At 47.8% G+C, this 20,703-nt stretch overlaps 1 protein-coding gene across 3 annotated transcripts in view; it reads left to right on the forward strand.

Annotated features, from left to right (window-relative positions):
- LOC137155169 (syntaxin-binding protein 4-like) overlaps positions 1-20,703 on the forward strand; it is a 119,689-nt gene that overhangs the window by 13,900 nt on the left and 85,086 nt on the right. Inside the window, exon 1 of one of the 3 annotated variants that reach the window (XM_067551258.1) lies at positions 14,388-14,943. The exons of the other annotated variants lie outside the window; for them this stretch is intronic. Within the exon in view, the coding sequence (XP_067407359.1) occupies positions 14,879-14,943 (65 nt within the window). The 5' untranslated portion in view covers positions 14,388-14,878. Of the gene's footprint in view, positions 1-14,387; positions 14,944-20,703 lie in introns of those variants that run through there. 3 annotated transcript variants of the gene reach the window in all.

The raw sequence follows: 20,703 nt of genomic DNA on the forward strand, positions 1-20,703 counted from the left end.
TTGATTTTTGGTACAGGGTGATATTAATATGACCATCCTTTATTTGTATTGTAGTGTCCAAGAAGTGAATTTCTGGTGTGGACATGCCTGGTTTCTTGGAGCTTGCTAGCCCTAGTGCTTCTAGCAACTGTGGCCACAGGGTAGCCCACCAACTGGAGTGTCCTGAGTCAGAGATTCTGCTACACCAGGTGGACTATCCTGAGCTGGTTCTCCATTCCTTTTGCAGAGAGCTTCAACAGTTTTGGGTTTTGTTCTGAATCGAAACCAAATTTCAAAACCTCAATCCTTCCCAAAACAGAACTACTTTTCTTCACCCAGCTTAGGATCTGAGCTCCTCATAACTAATGGTAATGGAACAATATAAGACAGATATGTTCCTGAGACAAGCCTTTTATTGAGAATGCCCTGCCACCAGTTCTAGTGAGTTCTACAGCTGGATCCACCTATAACCCAGTGGATCATAGTCACTCCAAGTGGGTCATGTGGAGGGACACACAGGATCTTATCTTGCACCATGCTACAGTCTATTTGCACCTCTCTGTTACAAAGGGTCTAATCCCCCTGACCTAAGGATTGTCTTGAGGGTGTGACATGGGAGAATCTGACCAGAGTACTTAGAAGCTGTGCATGGAGGGAGCTTTGGGTGCAACATCCCCTTGAAGGGATGCTACAAGCTAACATCATTGTTACATAACTGCTGTTCTCAGTGGTGGCAGATGACAGAACAAGGAGCAATGGTCTCAAATTGCAGTGGGGGAGGTCTAGGTTGGATATTAGGAAAATTTTTCCCTAGGAGGGTGGTGGAATCTCCATCTTTAGAGGTTTTTAAGCTGCAGCTTGACAAAACCCTCGCTGGGATTATTTAGCTGAGGTTAGTCCTGCTTTGAGAAGGTGATTGGACTAGATGACCTCCTGAGGTCCCTTCCAACTGTATGATTCCAGGGCTGGTTACCAGCTCTAAAATGTACATGAGGGGAGGGGGAACGAGCTTGCAGAGCAGTTGTTGGCCCCTACTGTAAATGTGTTCTCAGTGTACAGCGTACACCTGTATGTATGTAACTGTGCATACACAAGCACACTTGAAAATTTCACTGAACCTGACAGGTATTTTCTGGTGGGTGAGAGCTAGTCATCAATTTCCGTTGTGGCCAAAGGGAGAAGCAAGCAGATTTTGTTGCTGGGCCTCCAGATTTTCATGACCAACGTTTCAAGGCTGATCTTACAGGCCTGATTCTGTCAGCTTTCCTCACAAAGAGTACTACTCTGCAAGTACTTCTGCTGAAGTCAGTGTGATTACGTGTGGAATAATCCTGCTCCACACAGTCCCTGGTCCTCTGACTGTCTGCATGCCAGCACAGCTCTATGCTTGTGTGGAGCCCCACGGAAGTCAATGGGGATCTGTGGGAGTGCAGGGGTTCATCCAGGTAGTCAATTGCAGCATTGGGGTCCTGTGTAAGACTACCAGAATCAGGGTCTTTCTAGCTCAGTTCCTGCAGTAAATGAATATATAGCTCTCTTACTGTGGTAAATGGGAAATACGAAGACTGAATAGTGGAGAATGATGGAAAAAGTCTGTCGGATGGAAAACTCTGAAGCCAAACAATAGTCTTTGGGAGTTAATTTCTCACATGCTAACTGTGCCCTGTTTGTTGCTCCTGCTGGGTGTGAAACTGAGCTGCAAGGCTGCACCTGCTTGGAGCGCACACGAAACTGCCATCAGGTGCAGTGGGTGAGAGCACAGAGATCACAAGTTTCTCATCCTCTGCTCTTGTCAGGGCCACTCCCCTGATGAACAATCTCCTGGCTCCGAGGAACCAGTTCTGCCTGCTTTTTGTTGTCAAACCTCCCTCATTTGGCTTTTCTTAAAGAGAGAAAGAAAAGGGTTCCACCCTCTGCAGACAGGGAGCTGTAGGGGCAGATTTTGCTGCTTCTGAGCCTGTTCTGGAAATGAGGCTCTAACTGGAGGTGAAAGCTGGGCATGGGTGGCATTCTCTGTGTGGAAACATGGAGAAGAAACAGGTCTGAACCCTTCATACTTACAAAGGGTCTGCATCTACATCTCTGCATTTAGAAAAAGGCACAGTTCCTTTTCTATGGCAAAGCCTAATCCTGAACTCGCTCACTCCTCATTTACACTGGGGTAAGAGCATTGAAGTCAACGGTCCTGGTTGCCATCTCGCTAAACAATTGGTATGTGCAGACAGGATAGGTGGAAAGGTAGCTCTACATGGATGCATGCAGAGAAATAGACCACATCCTCCCCCTGAAGTCAAAGGGCAGAACGTAGCCAGGATACTTTTTGCAGAGCCTGCTCCTGAGATGTACTGAGCTTTTTACTACCAATGGAGTCTACTAGATTCTAGAAGAGGGCATTCAGCACCTTGCAGCAGAAGAGCTGTAACTAGCAATGACGTGATAGTGAATTTTGCTGCAGAAACATTCCAGCTAGCTTTGTAATTTTACTATTCTCCCTTACCTGCCCCTCATCTTGTAAATCTAAAACAAGGGACAAAGCTGGTGCAGATTTCCTGCTCACCTATGAAACTGACTAAATTTTAATGACCTAGAAGGCAAGTTGCATGGCTGGGAGAAAAGTGGTACCGTCTTTAGGTTTTACTACGGTAATAGCTGCCTCACCCAAACCTCAGCAGGCCTGCAGGACCAGTAAAAAAAGAGCCCTTTCTGCAGAGAGTCAGCATGGGTTGGAGCTCGGAGCAGTTTCGGCAAACCCTCCTTCCTTCAACCCATCCTCTGCTGATGATGAAAACCAGATTGCATTTTTTTTGCAACAAGAAGAGAATTTCAAACAGCAACTCCCAGTATGTAGTGTGACATGATGCCTACTCCAAACTGAACAAAGGGACGTGGGCTGGGCCAAAGGAAGAGGCCAAAGGGAGCAGGGATGTGTGTGGGGGACGGGGGGGGGAAGAAGGGGTTGTGCCTCAAGGCATCTTCCTGTCTGGCATCCATGCTCTTCCTGTTTTTGCCTCTTACCAACTTCAGTATGAGTGCAGCAGTAAGATGGCAGGTCCCAAGGAGATCAAATGTCTCATTCCCATCCCTAGGACAGGACACAGTGTCTTTTTATTGTAATGCATTATGAGCCAAATTCTAGCGCAGCTCCACTGGAGTCAATTGAATGATGCCAACTAGCACTGGCTGAGGGTCTGGGCCTTTTTGCAGATGCAAAGGGATGTCTGGCATTTCAAGGCCTGCCAAAGTAAGTGGTGGCACTAGGGTATCCCAATGGGATGAGAAACCTTCTGCTTCAGTGGGAGGAAGCACTCTAGGAAGGGGGTTTAGAGTGAGGCTGGTCATGGGGCTACTCCAGGCTGAGAAGAGGCGTTAAGAGAAGTAGCAGGAGCTAGACCATCAGTTTCCATCTAAATCTGCCATCTAGTCTCTCCTGGGACTAAGCTTGTATCTCAAACAATCGACTCTGAGAAGGAAACAAATTGCTTCATGCTGGGTATGTTGGGTTCCCTCCGAGACCTTTGCCACTGGGTTTATCCAGAACCCCTTGCCCAGTTTGGGAAGAACATTTTATTTTTTTGGATCCAGTTTGGTGGGATCTGAAAAAATCTGGAGTCGAACTGAGTTTGTCAGGTTCCTTTACTGGGCGTATGGGAAAGCTATGCTGAGTTGATCAGACTAAAGTGCAGGGGGTGGGTATAGGGTGTACCACAATCCAAACTTAAAAAGAAACCGTCTTCCTTCATATGCACTTACTGTGTAACTGTACATTACATCACACTTTTGTATTGGCTTGATCACTTGTACGGAACCAGTCCCTGAGCATCACGTTCTGTCCATGCCTGACCTTTTTGCTACATTCCTAACTTATCTTGTCCAATATTAGTAAATGGTTCCCTGGGTGATCTCCCTTTGATCTTAGCTGGCCCAGACATTGTCTTTCAACTGAATGTTCTGTTTACCTCTCTAATTCTAGCTTCAAAGAAATGAGCCCTCCCTTCAGGTCTTAATTACTCATGTAAGGCAAGGCCTCCATTACAGGGTAATAGCTGCCAGTCCTCATGGACATTAGAGTGGGAAGGGGCCTTATCCAGGGCATTCTCCTGCTAACACCCCTTCGTCTCAATGTAAGCTTTGCTGCTAGAAGACTCCCTTTATTGGATTGCATAGGGAGTATGGACCAGAGCACAGCAGGGAAGCAGTTAACGGTCCCCCTCTGGCTGGAGGAAGGAAATTGGTTGCTTGGCCACAGAGCTGGGATTGGGGATGGGCAGGTGGTGGGGTTAGTTATGGACAGTCAATGAATCCTTCTACCTGCTGACTTGAATAGGGGTGGGTCGGGGAGAAGGGGATGAGTCTAGCAGTGGGTAGGGTGGGACTGGATTTGGCTGAAATGAGCCTCACAGTATCTCTTGGATTTGTCTGAGGGGAGCCCTGTTGTATTGGCCCTTTAAGGAACAGCATGGCTTACATTTACTCTTGTCTTATTGATTGATGGTATAGAACACCTTTTAGTTCGCTCTCCTCTGGACTCTCTCCAGTTTGTCCACATCTTTTCCAAAGTGCAGTGTCCACAACTGGACACAATACTCCAGCTGAGGCCTTATCAGTGCCGAGTGGAAGAACTTTTTGTCTTGTTAACAGGAGTGTTGTAAGCATGTATTTATGTCCTAAAGATTCCCAAGTTGTTTTAATAACTAGTTCTCTTCCTCACTCATAACTAGATGCCAATGGAATAATTATCCCATATAATCCATTTTGAAGCACTTGGAGGAGAGGAAGTGATAGGATACAGAGTGGCATAGACCAGATTTCTTTTGCCCCAATCCTTCAATTGATGAGGTTCAACAAGGACAAGTGCAGAGTCCTGCACTTAGGATGGAAGAATCCCATGCATGCTACAGATGGGGACTGACTGGCTAAGCTGCAGTTCTGCAGAAAAGGACCTGGGGGTTACAGTGGAAAAGAAGCTGGATATGAGTCAGTGTACCCTTGTTGCCAAGAAGGCTAATGGCATATTCGGACTGCATTAGTAGGAGCACTGCCAGCAGATTGAGGGAAGTGATTATTCTCCTCTATTTGGCACTGGTGAGGCCACGTCTGGAATATTGTGTCCACTTTTGGTCCCCCCCACTACAGAAAGGATGTGGACAAATTGGAGAGAGTCCAGCAGAGGGCAACGAAAATGATTAGGGGGCTGGGGCACATGACTTATGAGGAGAGGCTGTGGGAACTGGGCTTATTTAATCTTCAGAAGAGTGAGGGGGGATTTGATAGCCTTCAACTAGCTGAAAGGGGTGGGGGGTTCCAAAGATGTTGGAACTAGGCTGTTTTCAGTGGCAGCAGATGACAGAACAAGGAGCAATGATCTCAAGTTGCAGTCGGGGAGGTCTAGGTTGGATATTAGGAAATCTCTTTCAGTAGGAGGGTGGTAAAGCACTGGAATGGGTTACCTAGGGAGGTGGTGGAATCTCCATACTTAGAGGTTTTTAAGGTGCGGCTTGACAAAGCCCTGCCTGGGATGATTTAGTTGGGGTTGGCCCTGCTTTGAGCAGGGGGCTGGACTAGATGACCTCCTGAGGTCCCTTCCAACCCTAATCTATGATGAGTCACATCCTCTGACACCATGCATGATAGTCCTACTTTGGAAGGAGGGGACTGTTTGAGATGTTGGGGTGTGAGTGCCTCTTATCCCCCAGTCAATTAGGAGGGACTGTATTATGCTCATCAATCAGCCCATGAGGTGAGAAATCCAGTTGTTACATTGCAAACTCTTTCATCACACTGCCTGCCTACAAACTCAGTCTCTGGGTTGCCAAGTGCACCCAGAGGGCTAGGGCTTGTCTAGATGGAGAAACTGACCACAGTAGCTATTGCTGAATCAACTCATCTGGACTAGCTATTCCGGAATGACTTCCTGGATTGGTTCTCTTCTTCTGGAATAGCTACAGTACTTTAAATTCACACCCTACTTCATTCCGAAATAACGTTCCTGTGTAGGCAAGTCCTTAGTGTAACTTCTCCAGCTGCCCAGGGTGGGGGCACATGCAGAGTTGCAGTTCCTCCCTTGCTCTGTGTATGGGAGCCTGGCCAGTATCTCTGGTTGGTGCATAGGTCAAGTGGAGGCCCTTCCTCTTCCCCTTCTCCCCTCCCCCCTTTTGCTTGCAGTGAGGCATCTCAGTGAGCAGTTCAGATTCACAATTTGAGCAGGGGCTTAAGGGGAAGAGGGTTACTGCCTTGCTTGGCTGAGCAAGGCCTGTAATGATCCAGCCTGAGGCCTCTGGCTAGTCCAGGCTAAATGACTAGAGCAAGTTCCCATAACCAGCCCTGGCCTTGAAGAATGGAGTACCCTTTATGAGCCTAGTCTGTAGAAAGCACCTCTCCTGCATGATGCTGCCACCATTTGTTTCCGATATCCTCAAGACTGCTCTGCTCCTCAGCTGGGTGATTGGTACAGTGCCCCATCTGGGTGATGGTCTCCTGCCAGGGGCTCTCGCTTGAGAGAACTCTGCTTCTGCTGCTGTGTTCTTCTGTCTCCCCCTATTTGTTTACAAGGGGGTGGGGTGAAAGAGGTGCTTTAGCACCTGTGGCTGGTGTCAGTGGGCGGTGCTGGCATTCAGGCTCTGGCCTCACGATATTAGCAAGATGACAAGGTCTCGTTATTTCACTGGAGATGTAGACAGAGGATCTCTTCCTTATGCGCTTGCTTTCTGCTTAGTCCTGAGCATCAGAAACGATGAGGCCAGATTCCCAGGGGCTGCAAATCAGCACAGCTCCACTGACTTCTGACCCGTAATCCCCTGTGATAATAAAGCTGTTCAGGGTGGAGATGGTTGCTGTCACAAACAGGATTATGTCTAAGCATGACCAGTATGTGACAGCAGCAGGAGCCCATGTGCAGGAAAGATCCTGGTTCCTTGGCAGGAAAGGAAGCTGAGAAATGAGGCACTGGAGAACTGTCAAGCTGAATCCATCAGACTTCAGTAAGTGCTACATAGGGGAGGAAAGATTTTAACTTTGTGTATGTATATCTTATCAAGGCACTGGAATAACTCCCTAATTCAGTGCATTTTTCCATGCAGCCTTCACTTCACAATCTGTCCAGAAATCTATCCTGTCCATCACCAGTGTCACAGCACTTCCCATGTACATTAAATCTGCATTATGAAATGTCCTGCTCCTCTCTGCTCCCTGATTACATGATGCTCTGTGAGCTAAATACCTTACATTTAGGATAAATAGACAGAGATCAGTGACTCTTTAGCAATGCATTTTCCTCCCACGTGCAGTTCTTCCCTCTTTCCACCAGAGGGAGCATAAGTCACATTTGCTCTAGTGTCTCCCCTTATCTATTCTGTACCTAAAGGATGTTGAGTTAAAGCAGGGGCACAAAGCATTGCTGTAGCAACTAAAATACTAGTGCTGGATGTGAGTTGTTCCTGGAACTGTAATAACCTGGAGAGAGGCAAGGAGGTCTAGAGGTTAGAGGACAGAAGCTCTCCTGAATTCTAATCCTGGCTTTGACACGAACTGCTAACTTGTGTGGTCAACAGTAAACACACAGTCTGCATTTTAGGTGTGTCAGAGGGTAGCAGTAATACATACCCACATCTGTGCAATAGGTATGGCAATGTTACCACTTACCCCCCTCTTCTGGGAATTTGCTTGCTGGTCCATCGAGCCACTTCCCTCTCTTCCTCCAGTCTTTGCTCAAACTCCACCTCTTTCTAACAGTGCTTTTCAGCAGTGGATCACAATCTGTTGACACAGCCCCTCTGAGGTAGGGAAGCATTATTATCCTCATGTGCCAGTGGGGAACTGAGAAACGAAGTGATTTGCTCAAGGTGACAGAGTCCATTGTGGAGAAGGGAATGGAACCCAGGTCTCCCCCATCCAAAGCCAGTGCTTTAAACATTGGATAATCCTTTCCCATCAGTGATGGGGCTTTTGTAGAAACATCTGATTCACCTAGGTTTAGAAAAAAACCTTTCAGGCAAAACTTAAATCCTTCAGCATTTCCCTGCATGTGGTTTCATCCGTGAGCAGGGGAGACCAAATGAATTCCCTTTAACCCATCTCTTCACAATGCTGCTCCTATTCACCGTTCCTCTGGTGTTTTTTCTCTGGATTTTCCACAACTAGAAGCTTCCAAATCTTTTTTAATATGTCAGCCTGAAGGTAAATTCTGCTTTTTATGGCCCTTGATGGCAATGCTGGGCTTTCTTTGTCCACCTCCAAAATTCAGCCTCCTACTACCTGACTCTGAGATGAATTAGAAAGCTGAATTAAGCACCACCGAAGCCAGTCTTCATCTCCATCTACATGTAACCATTTGCTCACCTGAGCACCTGCTCAGTGACGTCGCATGTTAGGAGTGGGTTTGGAATGAACATTGCTGTTAGCTTTAGTTTCTCAAGAACTTTGACGTGTGGTCAGTGCTTAGTACATGCCTCTGTCTACCATGCCTCTGAGCCTTTGTTGTGGTCACATTCTCTGCTTTGTGCCTCTCCAAGCACAAGTAGTGTGATGTTTTCTTTCCTGATTAAGCTATGGATACACCCAGCTGCTCTCTGAATGAATTCATCAGGGGCTAACTCTTCAATGGCACTCCAACAATTGTCACTAGCTGAGGATGCTTTGGCCTAGTGGATGGTTCCACCCTCCCCCTCACTTCTCCATGGCTCTTGAGTGAGTTACTCGAGCTTCTTAGAGTTCGTCAGTGTAGTGTAGAAATTGGGGAATATTCCTTTCAAGAGTTTGGAGTCTGCTTGTAGGCCTCCTTGTCATCTCTTGCAAAAGCCATCAGAACCCTGCCACGGCAGCAGTGTATATAGGTAGCTGAGTTTTGTCTAATTAACAAATCTGGTTATTTGGAATCCATCTGGGGCAGTGTTCTTAGTATTCTTAGCACTGTGTCGACAGCAGCCATGCATGAAGAGTCAAGCATCCATGTTTTGACTGGACGCCACGATGTGCTGTCTATCTTTGACCACAAGAATACTGATGGTGGGTAAAAGATGGGGGGGCAAGAGGAGAGGGGAAACCTCTTCAAAGCTCAACCTTTGCTCAGGCGGCTCCCTTGAGCTATCTGCATCTGTTGCAGGGAGCTCATCAGGCAGGCTTGGACACAGGCTGTGCAGACGGCCTAATCCAAGTGGAGTTAGAGTCCTGACCTCTAAGCCCAGGACATGTGCCACGTTGATCATTCTCTCACATGGTGCTCATCAATGACAAGCCATGCAACTTTGGATCCCATCACAGCCAGTGCTCCATCTGCTACAGGAACCAGCCTATGGTCACTGCTTTCTGGCTGTTAACCTGTTGCCTGAATTGGTTAGTAAACAGCCTCCCCGCCTAAGTACTTACTTCTGTCACCCCCTTCCCCCATGTCTTTGAAAATAAGTTTCCTGTTTCTTCTTTAAACTGTCACTTACGCCCTTTTCCCTAGTGCCTGCTTCCCTCCTGGTTGCTCTCCTCTAGTTAGACAGTTTTTCTTTGTGCTCTCTTCTGCCTAGCACCCTTCATGAGGAAGGAGGTGCTGCTGTATAGGAAGGCTGGCCTAACAGCTAGGGCACAATACTGGGCCTGGAGACCTGCATTCAGCTGGCTTGGTTTCAGACCTGCTGTGTGACCTTGGCCAAGTTGCTTAATCTACCGTGTCTCCATTTCCTGGATGGAGAATGGGGGTAATATTGACTGTGATGGTTCTCCGGGTACCCAGGACTGTAAGTTATCTTGTCTCACACTCTGAGGGAGCCTTGCTTGTGCTTAGCGGGGTGTCCGCTCCCTAGCAGCACCAGTCTGTTAGCCACTCAAGCACTCTGCTCTGGGCTATGCCAGCAACCTTTGGCTTGCTGGATAACAATGTCTGCCCCAGTCTGAATCCCTTTGAAAAGTTCCCCTGTTCATATCCAGCTCTGACTGGCTACTCATGGAACTGAGTCAGCTCAGGATCAACACTCTTGCTTAACATCGCAGCACTTAAATATATCCATAGTGTAAAAACAAGAATAAATTGATTTTATCAAAGATTCAAGTGCTAGTAAGAATACTGGAAACGGCTGGTTCCATATAAAACAAGATCATAAGTTCAGCCTCCAGGGGGCTATTAACCAACAGGTTAACTTGTCTAAAGAAACTTCTTACCCACAGTCCTCTGCAGCATTTTCAACCAAGGTAGCTGAGATTCCCAGTGTCATGAATGCAGACATACTGACTTCCTAGGTGCAGGATGAAGGGTTGTCTTTGCCATCTAGAAATACCCAGAAGGTTCATGGTCTTTACTCAGACAGATAACCTTTCTTCCAAGGTTGGTTGGTGTGTTTTCTTTTCCTGTGCTCCTTTCCTGTTGACTTAATGTCTCTGATTAATGTTTGACTTACTATGTAAATGGGCATCCACTCTGCTAGCTTCTATCCTGACAGATGTACAGTTCCTTTCCTTCTGCCTGGAAGAGAACCTTGGGTGCACAACTCCTTACATACTGCCTGTGCACCCCCTGGTCATTAGTGCCACTCTGAGTTGTGACACCAGCTTTCCTGTGAGACCTCATGTGACTGACGTTAGGGAAACTAGAATGTACACACCAGCTTCAGGAGATTTCTGTATTCCCCCCCTTTACTTTCCTTGTCAGTTGCCAGTAAGAGATCCTAGGGTGACCCTGACCTACTTTAGAGGGGTGTAGTGAGGACTCAAATCCACAGATGAGTGCTCTAGCACTACTCAGCTGCAGTTCAATTCTCCTTCCTGGTCTCCAACTCTAAACAGGTGGTTCCTATATCCTACTTCCTACCTTCAGAAAAAGAGAGGTGATCAAAGGACTAGGGAGGGACAGAGGTTGGGAAATCTTCAAGATGGAGGGTTGGTGTCCGTCCTTCCTCCTCCTCACCCCAGCCTCATTAGGGGCAGAGAGATTTCTTTGCTGCACCACCACCTGTTGCCACAGAGTATAATGAAAAGGACCTGGTGTGCTACCTGACACTTCAGCTCCTCATCCCGTGGTCAATCTTCATGCTGGAAGCCCCTGTCCTAGGATGTGCTCCCTCGTGATAGATGCCATTAACTACAGTGACATCTATTAACAGGGGCAGAGCTTTTCTGGAGCTTTATACGACTAATACCATTGCTTGCCATGAACTCCAGCAAGAGGCACTTGCCAAAGGGTAACACCTCCCTGCTTACCCGCCTACACTGACACCGATTATCCACATAGACTTGCACTCTCGGGTAATGATACCAGTTGTCCATGAGCAGCCGCCCACTTGCACTGCAGCTGTAGCCTTGCAAACATGCTCAGGTATCCAGGCAAGCACTAGAGTCCACAGATGTTCCAAAACAGTACTGGGCCCTGCGTCACCACCTGCAAAAATGCACACGTAGGTCCACTGGCTCGATACAGCAGTCTGTCTGAACTCAAATTGCATCAGCAGGGGGTATATACCAATGTTAGACAGGGACACTGATATGAGCTGCTTTGGGGTGAATGAGTGCTTGCCTTTTTGATGATAGTGTGCAGTAATCCTGGTATTCAGTATGTGTCATTGGTCCTATCTTATATACCTGTTCTGAATTGTTGGAAATAGTGTGGAAATATACAAACATCCATCTCCTTATAGGACAGTAGGAGCACTAAATTTGCATGGAGCTTGCATTGTGGAAAACAGATCAACCATCTTTTCTAATAGGTGCTACTAGTGTCCGTCTGTTGTATTTCTTATCCAGTCTCCTCTGTATCCATGCACTCCATCATTTGTTGCCCTCACGCTCTCAAACACACACATGCTCATTCTTTACAATATGGGCTTGAGTTAGCAGCCCTTCCTTGGGCTAAACTCCTACTGATGTCAAGGGGGATTCTCACCCGTACAAGCAGAGGGGAGCTCAGCTGCAGCTCAGCATTGGTTTCTGCTCAGGGCTTGCTACAGAGGCAGCATTTCTTCCAGAATGCCGAAGGGCACACATCTCCCTTGCGATTGTCCTGCTTGGCAGACCCATGCTGAGGGGTATGCTGTAGAGCTATGGGTAAGGGCACCTTCAAGAACACAGGAAAGTAGCAGATTCCTTCTCCTCTCCTGTGGGCAGGTGCTGCAGTTGGAACCGGCTCCATGTCTTCCCCTAGACCTCTGTCTAAACGTCTAGCAGGAGCTGGCTGGGTAACACCTGCAGCGTGGGGCCCTTGCCAAATTTTCTCCCTGCCCTCCCCCTTTTCAGTATATTAATTTCATCTAGGTTAAAAACCTCTAAATGGCTCCCTAGTGGATTATATACCCTCAGGCTAGGGCCTGACTTGCATCTGCTTGTAAAGCACTAGGCATGCCTATGGCACTGGATAAACAGCAAAAAGAAAAAGCACTCTCAAAGGATGTGCTCCATTAGCTATTCGCTCACTCTGGGTGAATTAATTGAACAGTGCTGCCAACTTTCCTGTGTCTCAGGAGAGCTGGTGTGTGTGGTGCTTCCTTCCTCTAACCCCCATGTTCCCAGTGTAACTGAAGAACATCCGCAGGCTCGAGGCTTCTTGATATCTGGTAGAGTATCCGCTGGCCTGACCAGTTCACTCTACCCTAGTTCATACATGTGATGAATTGTATGTGAGATGTGTCATATGAGGTGTCATTGAAAAACTCAGAACATACTGAGCTGGAGTATTTGTGTGCGGCAGCTGTACAGGAAATGCCCAAGGAACTAAACGTACATGAGGGGAAATGTGGCACTAAAATGTGTTGATCAGACAAGGGGGAAAACAGGTTTCTCTCAGACACAGGACAAAAATGCTTCCAGCCAGGTGTCAGAATTGACTGATAATTGTATGTCAAGTGCCCATTCATTTGCATGAGAGGGGGTAGGAACAGATCAATTAGTATTATAGCAAACACCAGTGGGGGAAGAAACCAGCATGGATCTTCCTTCCCCACCAGACTCCATATCACCTTCTCACAGGTCTCATGAACTCTACCGTGACGGGTAACATTCAGAAAAATCCATTTCAAAGGCAGACTAGGCTACAAAAGGGGGGCAAAGAAACTCTCGTTATCTTTTCACCGAAGAAGTGCCACAGAACTCTTGTTGTCTAAGAAGACAAAGAAACTGAGCCTTTTGCTTTGGGGAGAGATCCTGACCAGCGCTGTGGTTAGCCCTCTTCCTGGAAGAAGGGTGTGTTAAGACTCTTATCCGATACCTAGACAATAACTTGTTAAAGTCTTAGAAGTGAAAAACTTTCTAATGCTATTTCTTCATAACCATTTCAATCTTTATACCCTCTATGTGATCTTACTCAAAACCGGTGTAATTAACTACACTTGTTTTAAACTGAAATCGCCCTCCCCCCACCCCATGGAATTTGAATGGAAGGGATTGCTCACTCCAATTAGTGCAAAGAGAGGAAATGCACAGACGTAGAGGAGCAAATGAACCTTGTTATTGTGCTGAAGAGTGCAGGAAAGGGCTGGATAGTACAGAGCACAGGGTTTGGGGAAAATTCAGGACAGGGATGTGTTGGGATCATCTTGCCAGCTGTAAATGAAGCTGCTGGAAACTAGCAAGTGATTGTGTTGCTGCAAGAGGCAAACTCATGTCCCAGCAGCAGCTGAGGGCTGCACAGCACATAGAGGCAGAGTGCATGCTGCTGACTGAGAAACAGCAGAGACCTGTTGCAAAGGAGCATTTAAAGCAGTGGGGATTACAGTGCAACTGGTGAGACAATGCCTCACGGGTCTGGATTGCACCCTAGAATGTGACACCCAGCTCCCAGAGTGAGGAGAGTAGGTGGGGATCTCAGATTTACTACTTTTTTTTTTTAAACCAAGTTCCTCACCTCTAGGTGCCAAATGTGACCAAAAGGCTCAAAGGCCAGAAGTGAAATAAAAATAACCCAAAACATATTCCTAGGGCATTATTTCTAAGTAACTTGTAATTTTTGAAGGTTTGGGGTTAGTAATGTAAGTAGGTTTCCTGTTCCTGAGGGGGTGGGGCAGCAGTAAGTACAGTTACTATCTATATTTTTAACTTCCCTGACTGGTAAGATGGCATTTGCTCACCTAAGCAAAGCAGCCATAGGTTTTAAAGGACTGAAGACCCGTCAATTTCAAAGGGCATTAGTACATCTAATACTCATTTAGTGTGCTTTTTACTCCTGGACCACTTCTTCTAAAACCCCACCACCCCTACTGTGACCCTAATCATAAATCCTGCTTTCCTTTTTCTCCAGTATCACCCTGTCTTGCTCCAGTTCTGAAGTAGCCAGGCTGTAGTTGATGAAGTCTGGAGGGGGAGGGTTGCCGCTGTAGCACTGAGGCATGTTGCCCATGGAGGTGTGAGGCCCGATTTGTGGGACGGGCCGTGTGTATGCGCCCCGCACACGTGCGCCAGGCTTTCAGTGTGGCGCCGGGGAGGGACGGAGCGCGTTTGCACCGGGCTGGGCTCGAGCAAAGCCCCAGGGAGCGCGCGGACCTGCTTCAAAGGGGCGGGGGGTTAGAAATAGGGTGGCGAGAAGAAGAGACGCGGGCGCTCCAGTCTGGGCAGCCCTAGAGAAGCAGGCGCCCGTCCAGCCCGGCCCGGCCCTGCCATTTAGGATTAAGCCAAAAGCCGCCGTAGCATCTGTCCCTGCCTGCCGTGTGTGTGCGGGTCGGCGGCGGGGCCAGGCCCCGGGAGGACCCCGACCCGAGCCAGGGCGCTGCAAGCCCGCGGCGCGGAGACAATCACATGGCCGGGCCGGCTGGGATTAGAGGCAGCGCGTCGCAGTGAAAAGCCGCGCTGATTATCCGGCCCGGGGGCGGGGAAGCAGAGCGACCGCGGCCGGCCGGCCACAGAGAGCCCCTCGCTGCCCCATGGCCGCGGAGCGCGGGAGCGGGCGCCTCGCCCCACCTCAGGCGCCGCCGGCCGGGAGCTGCGCCGAGGGCGAGTGAGAATGTCCTACCTCCGCCCCGCGGGCCGGGACCTCGAGCGCTTCGACGGCCTCTCGCTCATTTACTGGTAAGGGGGCTAAGGGGGGCGGCCGCTTGCTGCCCCGGCCGGCTGGACAACGGGCCGGGGGTGCGGGGGCCGCTGCTGCCTCCTGGCTAAGGCCGGCGGGCCCCTGGCATCAGGACAGAGAGCCGCGCTGTGTATTTCTGGCGGGCCGGGGCACAGCCCGGCCATGAACCCTGCCGCAGGACAGGGAGTTCCTTGGGCTAGGACCGCCACTGGAGGAAGTAGCTTTGCCCGTCCGGAGAGCCGCTGCCTTCCTGTAACCCCTTTCTGGCTTTGGGAGCCTTTCCTCAGGTTTGGTTGTTTAAACCTCACCTCTGGGAGCCCGGTAATTGGTGTTATCTTTCCTTTAGAGATGGGGAACTGAAGTACAGAGAGGTGACAAGACTTACCAAGGCTCCCACAAATCCCAGCGTTCAAACCCCTCGTTCTGATCTGTCTGTGAGGCAGTATTATTACAAAATATTTAGCAAGGGATATTGTCCCCAATGGCTCGGGTAGAGTGGCAGCAGCAGAACTGAATTGCTTCCCTGCTCCTACACTCTTACGCTGGAACAGAGTTTAAAAGATGAATTTGCCAATGCAGTTCCATGTTTGATGCCAGCTGAGAATATCTAGGCTATCTGGGAAATGCTAATCTATAGCTTGGACCAGGGGTGCTGGAACAATTTGTGTAGTGTGTGTGCTGAGAGCCACTGAACCAAACGAAACCCTGTATATGATGGAAACCACTTCAAGCCGGCGGTGCGACAGCACCCCTAGTTCCAGCATCTAGGCTTGGGACCATAGAAAGAAAGGGCACTACTAGCACTGGAGCTCAGTGCTATTCTAGTAACCTGCAGCATCACACTCGCCAATTACATCCGCTCAGTTTGACAAGTGGAGAGCCACCCCATGGAAGAATAAATGTAACTAAAAATGAATCTTAAAATAAACCAGCAGCCAGTGGTGAGGAAAGGAAGAGGGTTTGATAGGCTCTGGAGCTGAGCTGCTGCTTTTTCCTTATTCTAGGACACTAACGGGCAGAAATGGATAAGGTTCCAGTGGTCTCTTCTGCTTGCGGAGTCATTTGTCCTCCTGCTCCCATTCAGATCTGGTAGCATTTCACACCCATTTTGCCCAGGTGTAAATAGCGGAATGAGGCGCAGGCTAAGGGGATCAGGCCCCTTGAGTCTGCTGCACAAGTCCAGTCTGAGACCGTAAATGAGATGAGTGGTGATATGTGGTCAAAGGCAGATGCACACCTCACAACGAAGTGCAACTGCAGTGTCTCGCTGTGGGTCTGATCCAAAGCCCAGTGAAGTGAAAGGAAGGCTGTTTTGGATTGGGCCCTAGGAGGGGGGACAAGGTAGCCTGGATGCCCAATTCTCTCTCATTCCTTTAACTTCCACCTGAGGATGAGTTAACTAGTTAATTTCCCAAATGGGGCAGCTTGAAGGAAGCCTGCCTGGTACTATGCATGACTCCTGCATTCCATATGTATATACTGTCGCCATCATCAAAGGAGAATGTGCTGGAAAACTAGTGCTTTACATAGGGGGCCAGCTGGTGTCCTTCCAAGTCGGTCCATTGTCCTCAAAGAAGCTGTGCCAACTTGCCACCAGCTTAAAATCAGTCCCAATATCTAATTTAATCCTCACAGACTGGTAAGTAGTAATAATCCAACTGTAGAGGAGCAGAAAGGTTAAAGACTTGGCCACAGCCCCAGAATCAGTGTCAGAACCGGACTTGAACCCAGGAATTCTTGAGTTGCACCCTGGTGCTCAAACCCTGTACACAAAGACACATGCAGTTTTGGTTTTGACAGGACTTTTGATAGTGTAAGTGTAGGCAAGTAATTATTCTTTGATTAAACTGGCATTTAATATACAATTATGTTTAAAACCTCAGAAAGGGAGAACATGATGTTACTGAAACCAATCAGAAATAAATGACAAGAGACATCCCTCAAGTGGTGAGTGTGGTCAAGAACATCTCTGGCTTTCTAAGCTACATGCTTCCAGTAAGCAGAAAATCTGGGTAGAGGAAAGAAGGCTAATATCTAATTGTAAATATGACTTGTATGTAGGATCTGCTCCAGTATGCATTGAAGCCAATGGGAGTATTCCGATTGATTTGAATGGACCCAGTCTGGGCCCATAGTGTGACCGACTTCACTGGCTGATGAATTATGGATTCAGTGGGCTAGAACCTCAGCCGGTGTGAATTACTGCAGATCTATTGACTTCAGTAGAGTTATGCAGGTTTTCACCCAGCTGAGGCTCTGGCCCTGTTATTTCTAGTGACGTGAGATGGTGATTTATGTTCAGGGTGTTTTGTGTTTAAAAGCAATCTTGAGCTTTCTGAAAGGGGCTTTTTCTTCCCTTTGCTAGAAATAAGATTCACTTTTATATGTCCCCATAATTAAATATTTTATAAGGAAGAACCTAGAAAGGGGAGACTAAACTCTTCAAATGTCTCCAAGACATTTGTTTTCTGTGTTGATTTAACACTTGAATGTTGAACTAAAAGTAACTGAGATTTGTATAGCTTCCACTGTAATTCATTAGCAGGAGTGATAGAGAATGTTATAAGCAAAGAATATCTTCGCTCTGCTCAGTGGCTTTTTCAACTGCAGGAAAAATTGATCTTCTGTAACAACTTAAAATCTTAGAGATGCTTCCACAAGGAGGGTGAAGTCTGGACTTAAATCCAGATTTCCTGTTTCCAGCACGTCACTGTGCATACAGAAATGTGTGAGGTGTCTCCAGGAATAAGCAAGCAGATTGTGCTTTCCCCAGAGACCTTTGTCGTTCCTTTTTAAAGCAGGTGCAGTGTTATCTTCCACCCCTGAATTTGGCAGCCTCATGATTCTCCCTGAAGCACCTAATACTTTTAGTGACACTCAAGTGTATCCACTGTTGAGTATGCTGACTTTAGTTCTGTTCCTCTGATTTTATGCCAGTGTGGAGGAGAGCGGGATTTAGCCCAGCATTGGTAAAAATACTTGGCGCATATGGAGGTCTCTAGATTACTGTGTGGTAGGTAAGAAGGTGTGTGGGATGGCTTCCAGGCCCTATTTCCTCCTCTTAGGCCTTCTCTACTAGAGCAAACTTGGTAGCAGCAATTGGCCATAGGCAGAGCTTTGGAACAGTGGTGGAAGCTGTAGTGCAAACAGGATTCAGAGTTTATCAGCCTTTCCTCATGGAAGAAAGGATGATCTCTAGTGAATAGGGTGCTAAGCTGGGCCCCCAGAGACCTAGGTTCAATTTGTGGCTTAGTCACAGATTTCCTGTGTGACCTTGGGCAAGCCTTTAATTTATTCAGTGCCTCAGTTTCCTGTGTGCACAATAGGGGCTCACACTTTCCTGCCCCATATGGATCTGGTGAAGGTAAATCCACTCCTGATTGTGAGGCGCTCAGGCTCTATGACAGTTAAAGAGGAAGGATGGTCCAGTAGTTCGGGTGCTAACTGGAGAGATGGGTTCAACTCCCTGCTCTGCCTCAGACTTCATGCATGACCCTGGGCAGTCACTTAGCCTCTCCGGGCTTCAGTTCTTCATATGTAAAATGGGGATAATAGCCTTGCCCTTCCTCCCTGGATGTTGTGAGGATAAATATGAAGATATTAGGGATTGTGAGATGCTCAGATACTATGGGAATGAAGGCCATCTAAATACATAATGTAGATAGAGGGCTATACAAGTACCTAGACAGACATCTGTTAGACAATCACAATCTGCCTAAATGCTTTAAAAAACACCTATAGCAAAACCCATCCCATTCGTGTATCTCCAAATTCTGTGGGCATGGCTCTGAAGTCTCTCAGATCCCATCTGACTTCATTTTCATGGGATTGCAAATCATGTGGATGAAAACCTTCCTCTCCCCAGAAGTTTGCTCTCCTTTCCGGTACACAATTTTGGACCCAACCCTAACCTGTTTTTTGTATCCAGAAAAGCTCTGTTGGATTTAGCTGCCTGCAGTTGGGACACAGATGGAGAAAGCCCTCTTTTCCAGAAGGGCGGGCTGAGGGGAAGAGTTTGTGCAGCAATCTGCCTAGCAGAAGCTGCTCTATTTCTGCTACGGTATGTGTGTGACTAGTCTGGTTGATGCACTGGGAAAATTGTCCGCTCAGGGGAAAGCCAAGCTCCCTCCAGGACCCCCACTGTGGGAAAAGTGCCAGATGGGCTGAGTGGTGGTCTGCTGTCATTACACATCTATTAGGATTTTGTCCAGGAAGCAAGCTCTTCAGGGCAGCAAACAGATGGCAAGTGAGATAACGTTGCCCCATCACTTCGATAAATATGGCCCAACTCTGCCACTGATTAAAAGATTAATTTGTTAGAGTGTCTGGAATGAATGAATGAATAGATAAACTAAACTGACTCACCCTGGTACTCTTTGTACAGTCACACTTACTGGGAATTGACATTCGGGCAACCTTTCTTCTGCATTAATGAGTGAACAGATAAAATTCTAAAATCTGTGTTCTAGGCAGTGATTAGTGTGTGGGGACTGGGAGGCAGCCCTCTTAGGTTCAGTTTCTGGCTCTGTTTTGTGACCTTGGACATCTCACGTCTCTTCTCCATGACTCAGTTTCCCCCATCTGTAAAATGGGCACAATACTGCTGGCCTACGTGGGGGCATTGAGCCTGATCAAATGCCCACTGAAGTCTGTTGATGGGATTTGGATCAGGCTCACTGTAAGGCTTAATTCATTAATGCTTATAAAGTACTTTGAGATCCTCCAGTGGAAGGGTGCTATAGAAGCAAAGTCAGCTTTGGAAATTGTCATGAAATGTACAGCTTAGATGCAAATATCTTCCCACCCATCCTCTCCAACAGTGCGGATAAAACAAACGCGAATTTACATGTCCATCAAATGTGATGATGTGCTGTGGCTGGACTGATTTTTTATTTTTTTTTGCAAGGCTCTGTCTTGCTATGTTGTTTGTATTATGCTAGAATCTCAGGCCAGGCCCCCATTGTGCTGGGTGCTGTACAAACACAGACCAGAAAGACCATCCCTACCCAGGGAGCTCACAACCTAAGTATCAGACGAGACAATGGGTGGATTCAGACAACTGGGTGCACAAAGAAACAATGAGGTGATACTGCTCAGCATGAACAGGCAGTGATCTCAGCATGCCAGATGCTGACCATTGATTGCAGCATTTGTCACAGCAGTGGAGAGTTTGAAGGCGGTCAATGAAATGGCTTTGTGGATACAGATTTCCCTCACATGGGAGGAAGCACAAAGGTGCGATCTGTGTTTACCTCTCTTCCCTGTTTACCTTAATAAGCTGATCCTGCAACAAAATCTGAGAGTGGCCCCTTACACCTGGGCTGAGCCCCACTGCACTCAGCAAAGTTTGGGGCCAGGGCAAACATTCATCTGCATGGAGCTTAGTGCGGGATCGGGGCCCTAGACTGCTCTCCCCAGACTCATACTGGGAGATGCAAGAGGTTGAATCCAGATCCACACCCCAAGCAATCCTTAGAGGATGTCTGAAAAGTGCCGTCTAACTGTGCAGGAAGAGAGACGGCTCGACAGTCTAGTCGTCACTAAACTGTAATACTGCACTGGAATGTCTCTGCGTGAGGAAGTGCTTTAGAGATGGGTTGGTTTAGCCTTTGGGTATAGAGGGCGTTGCTTGTGTTTCCCATTAGTGACATCCCAAGGGGGCAATGCAGGTGGGCACCCGGGGGCGGGGGGTGAGGGGAGAGCTTTTGCCAAAAGCTGATGGCTTGTTAAGTGGGGGAGGAAATTGATTGATTGGTGCT

The sequence above is a fragment of the Emydura macquarii genome, unplaced genomic scaffold (genome assembly GCF_026122565.2).
Source record: "Emydura macquarii macquarii isolate MOO-44397 ecotype Brisbane River unplaced genomic scaffold, CSIRO-AGI_Emac_v2 contig_1348, whole genome shotgun sequence".
NCBI classification, from domain to species: Eukaryota; Metazoa; Chordata; order Testudines; family Chelidae; genus Emydura; species Emydura macquarii.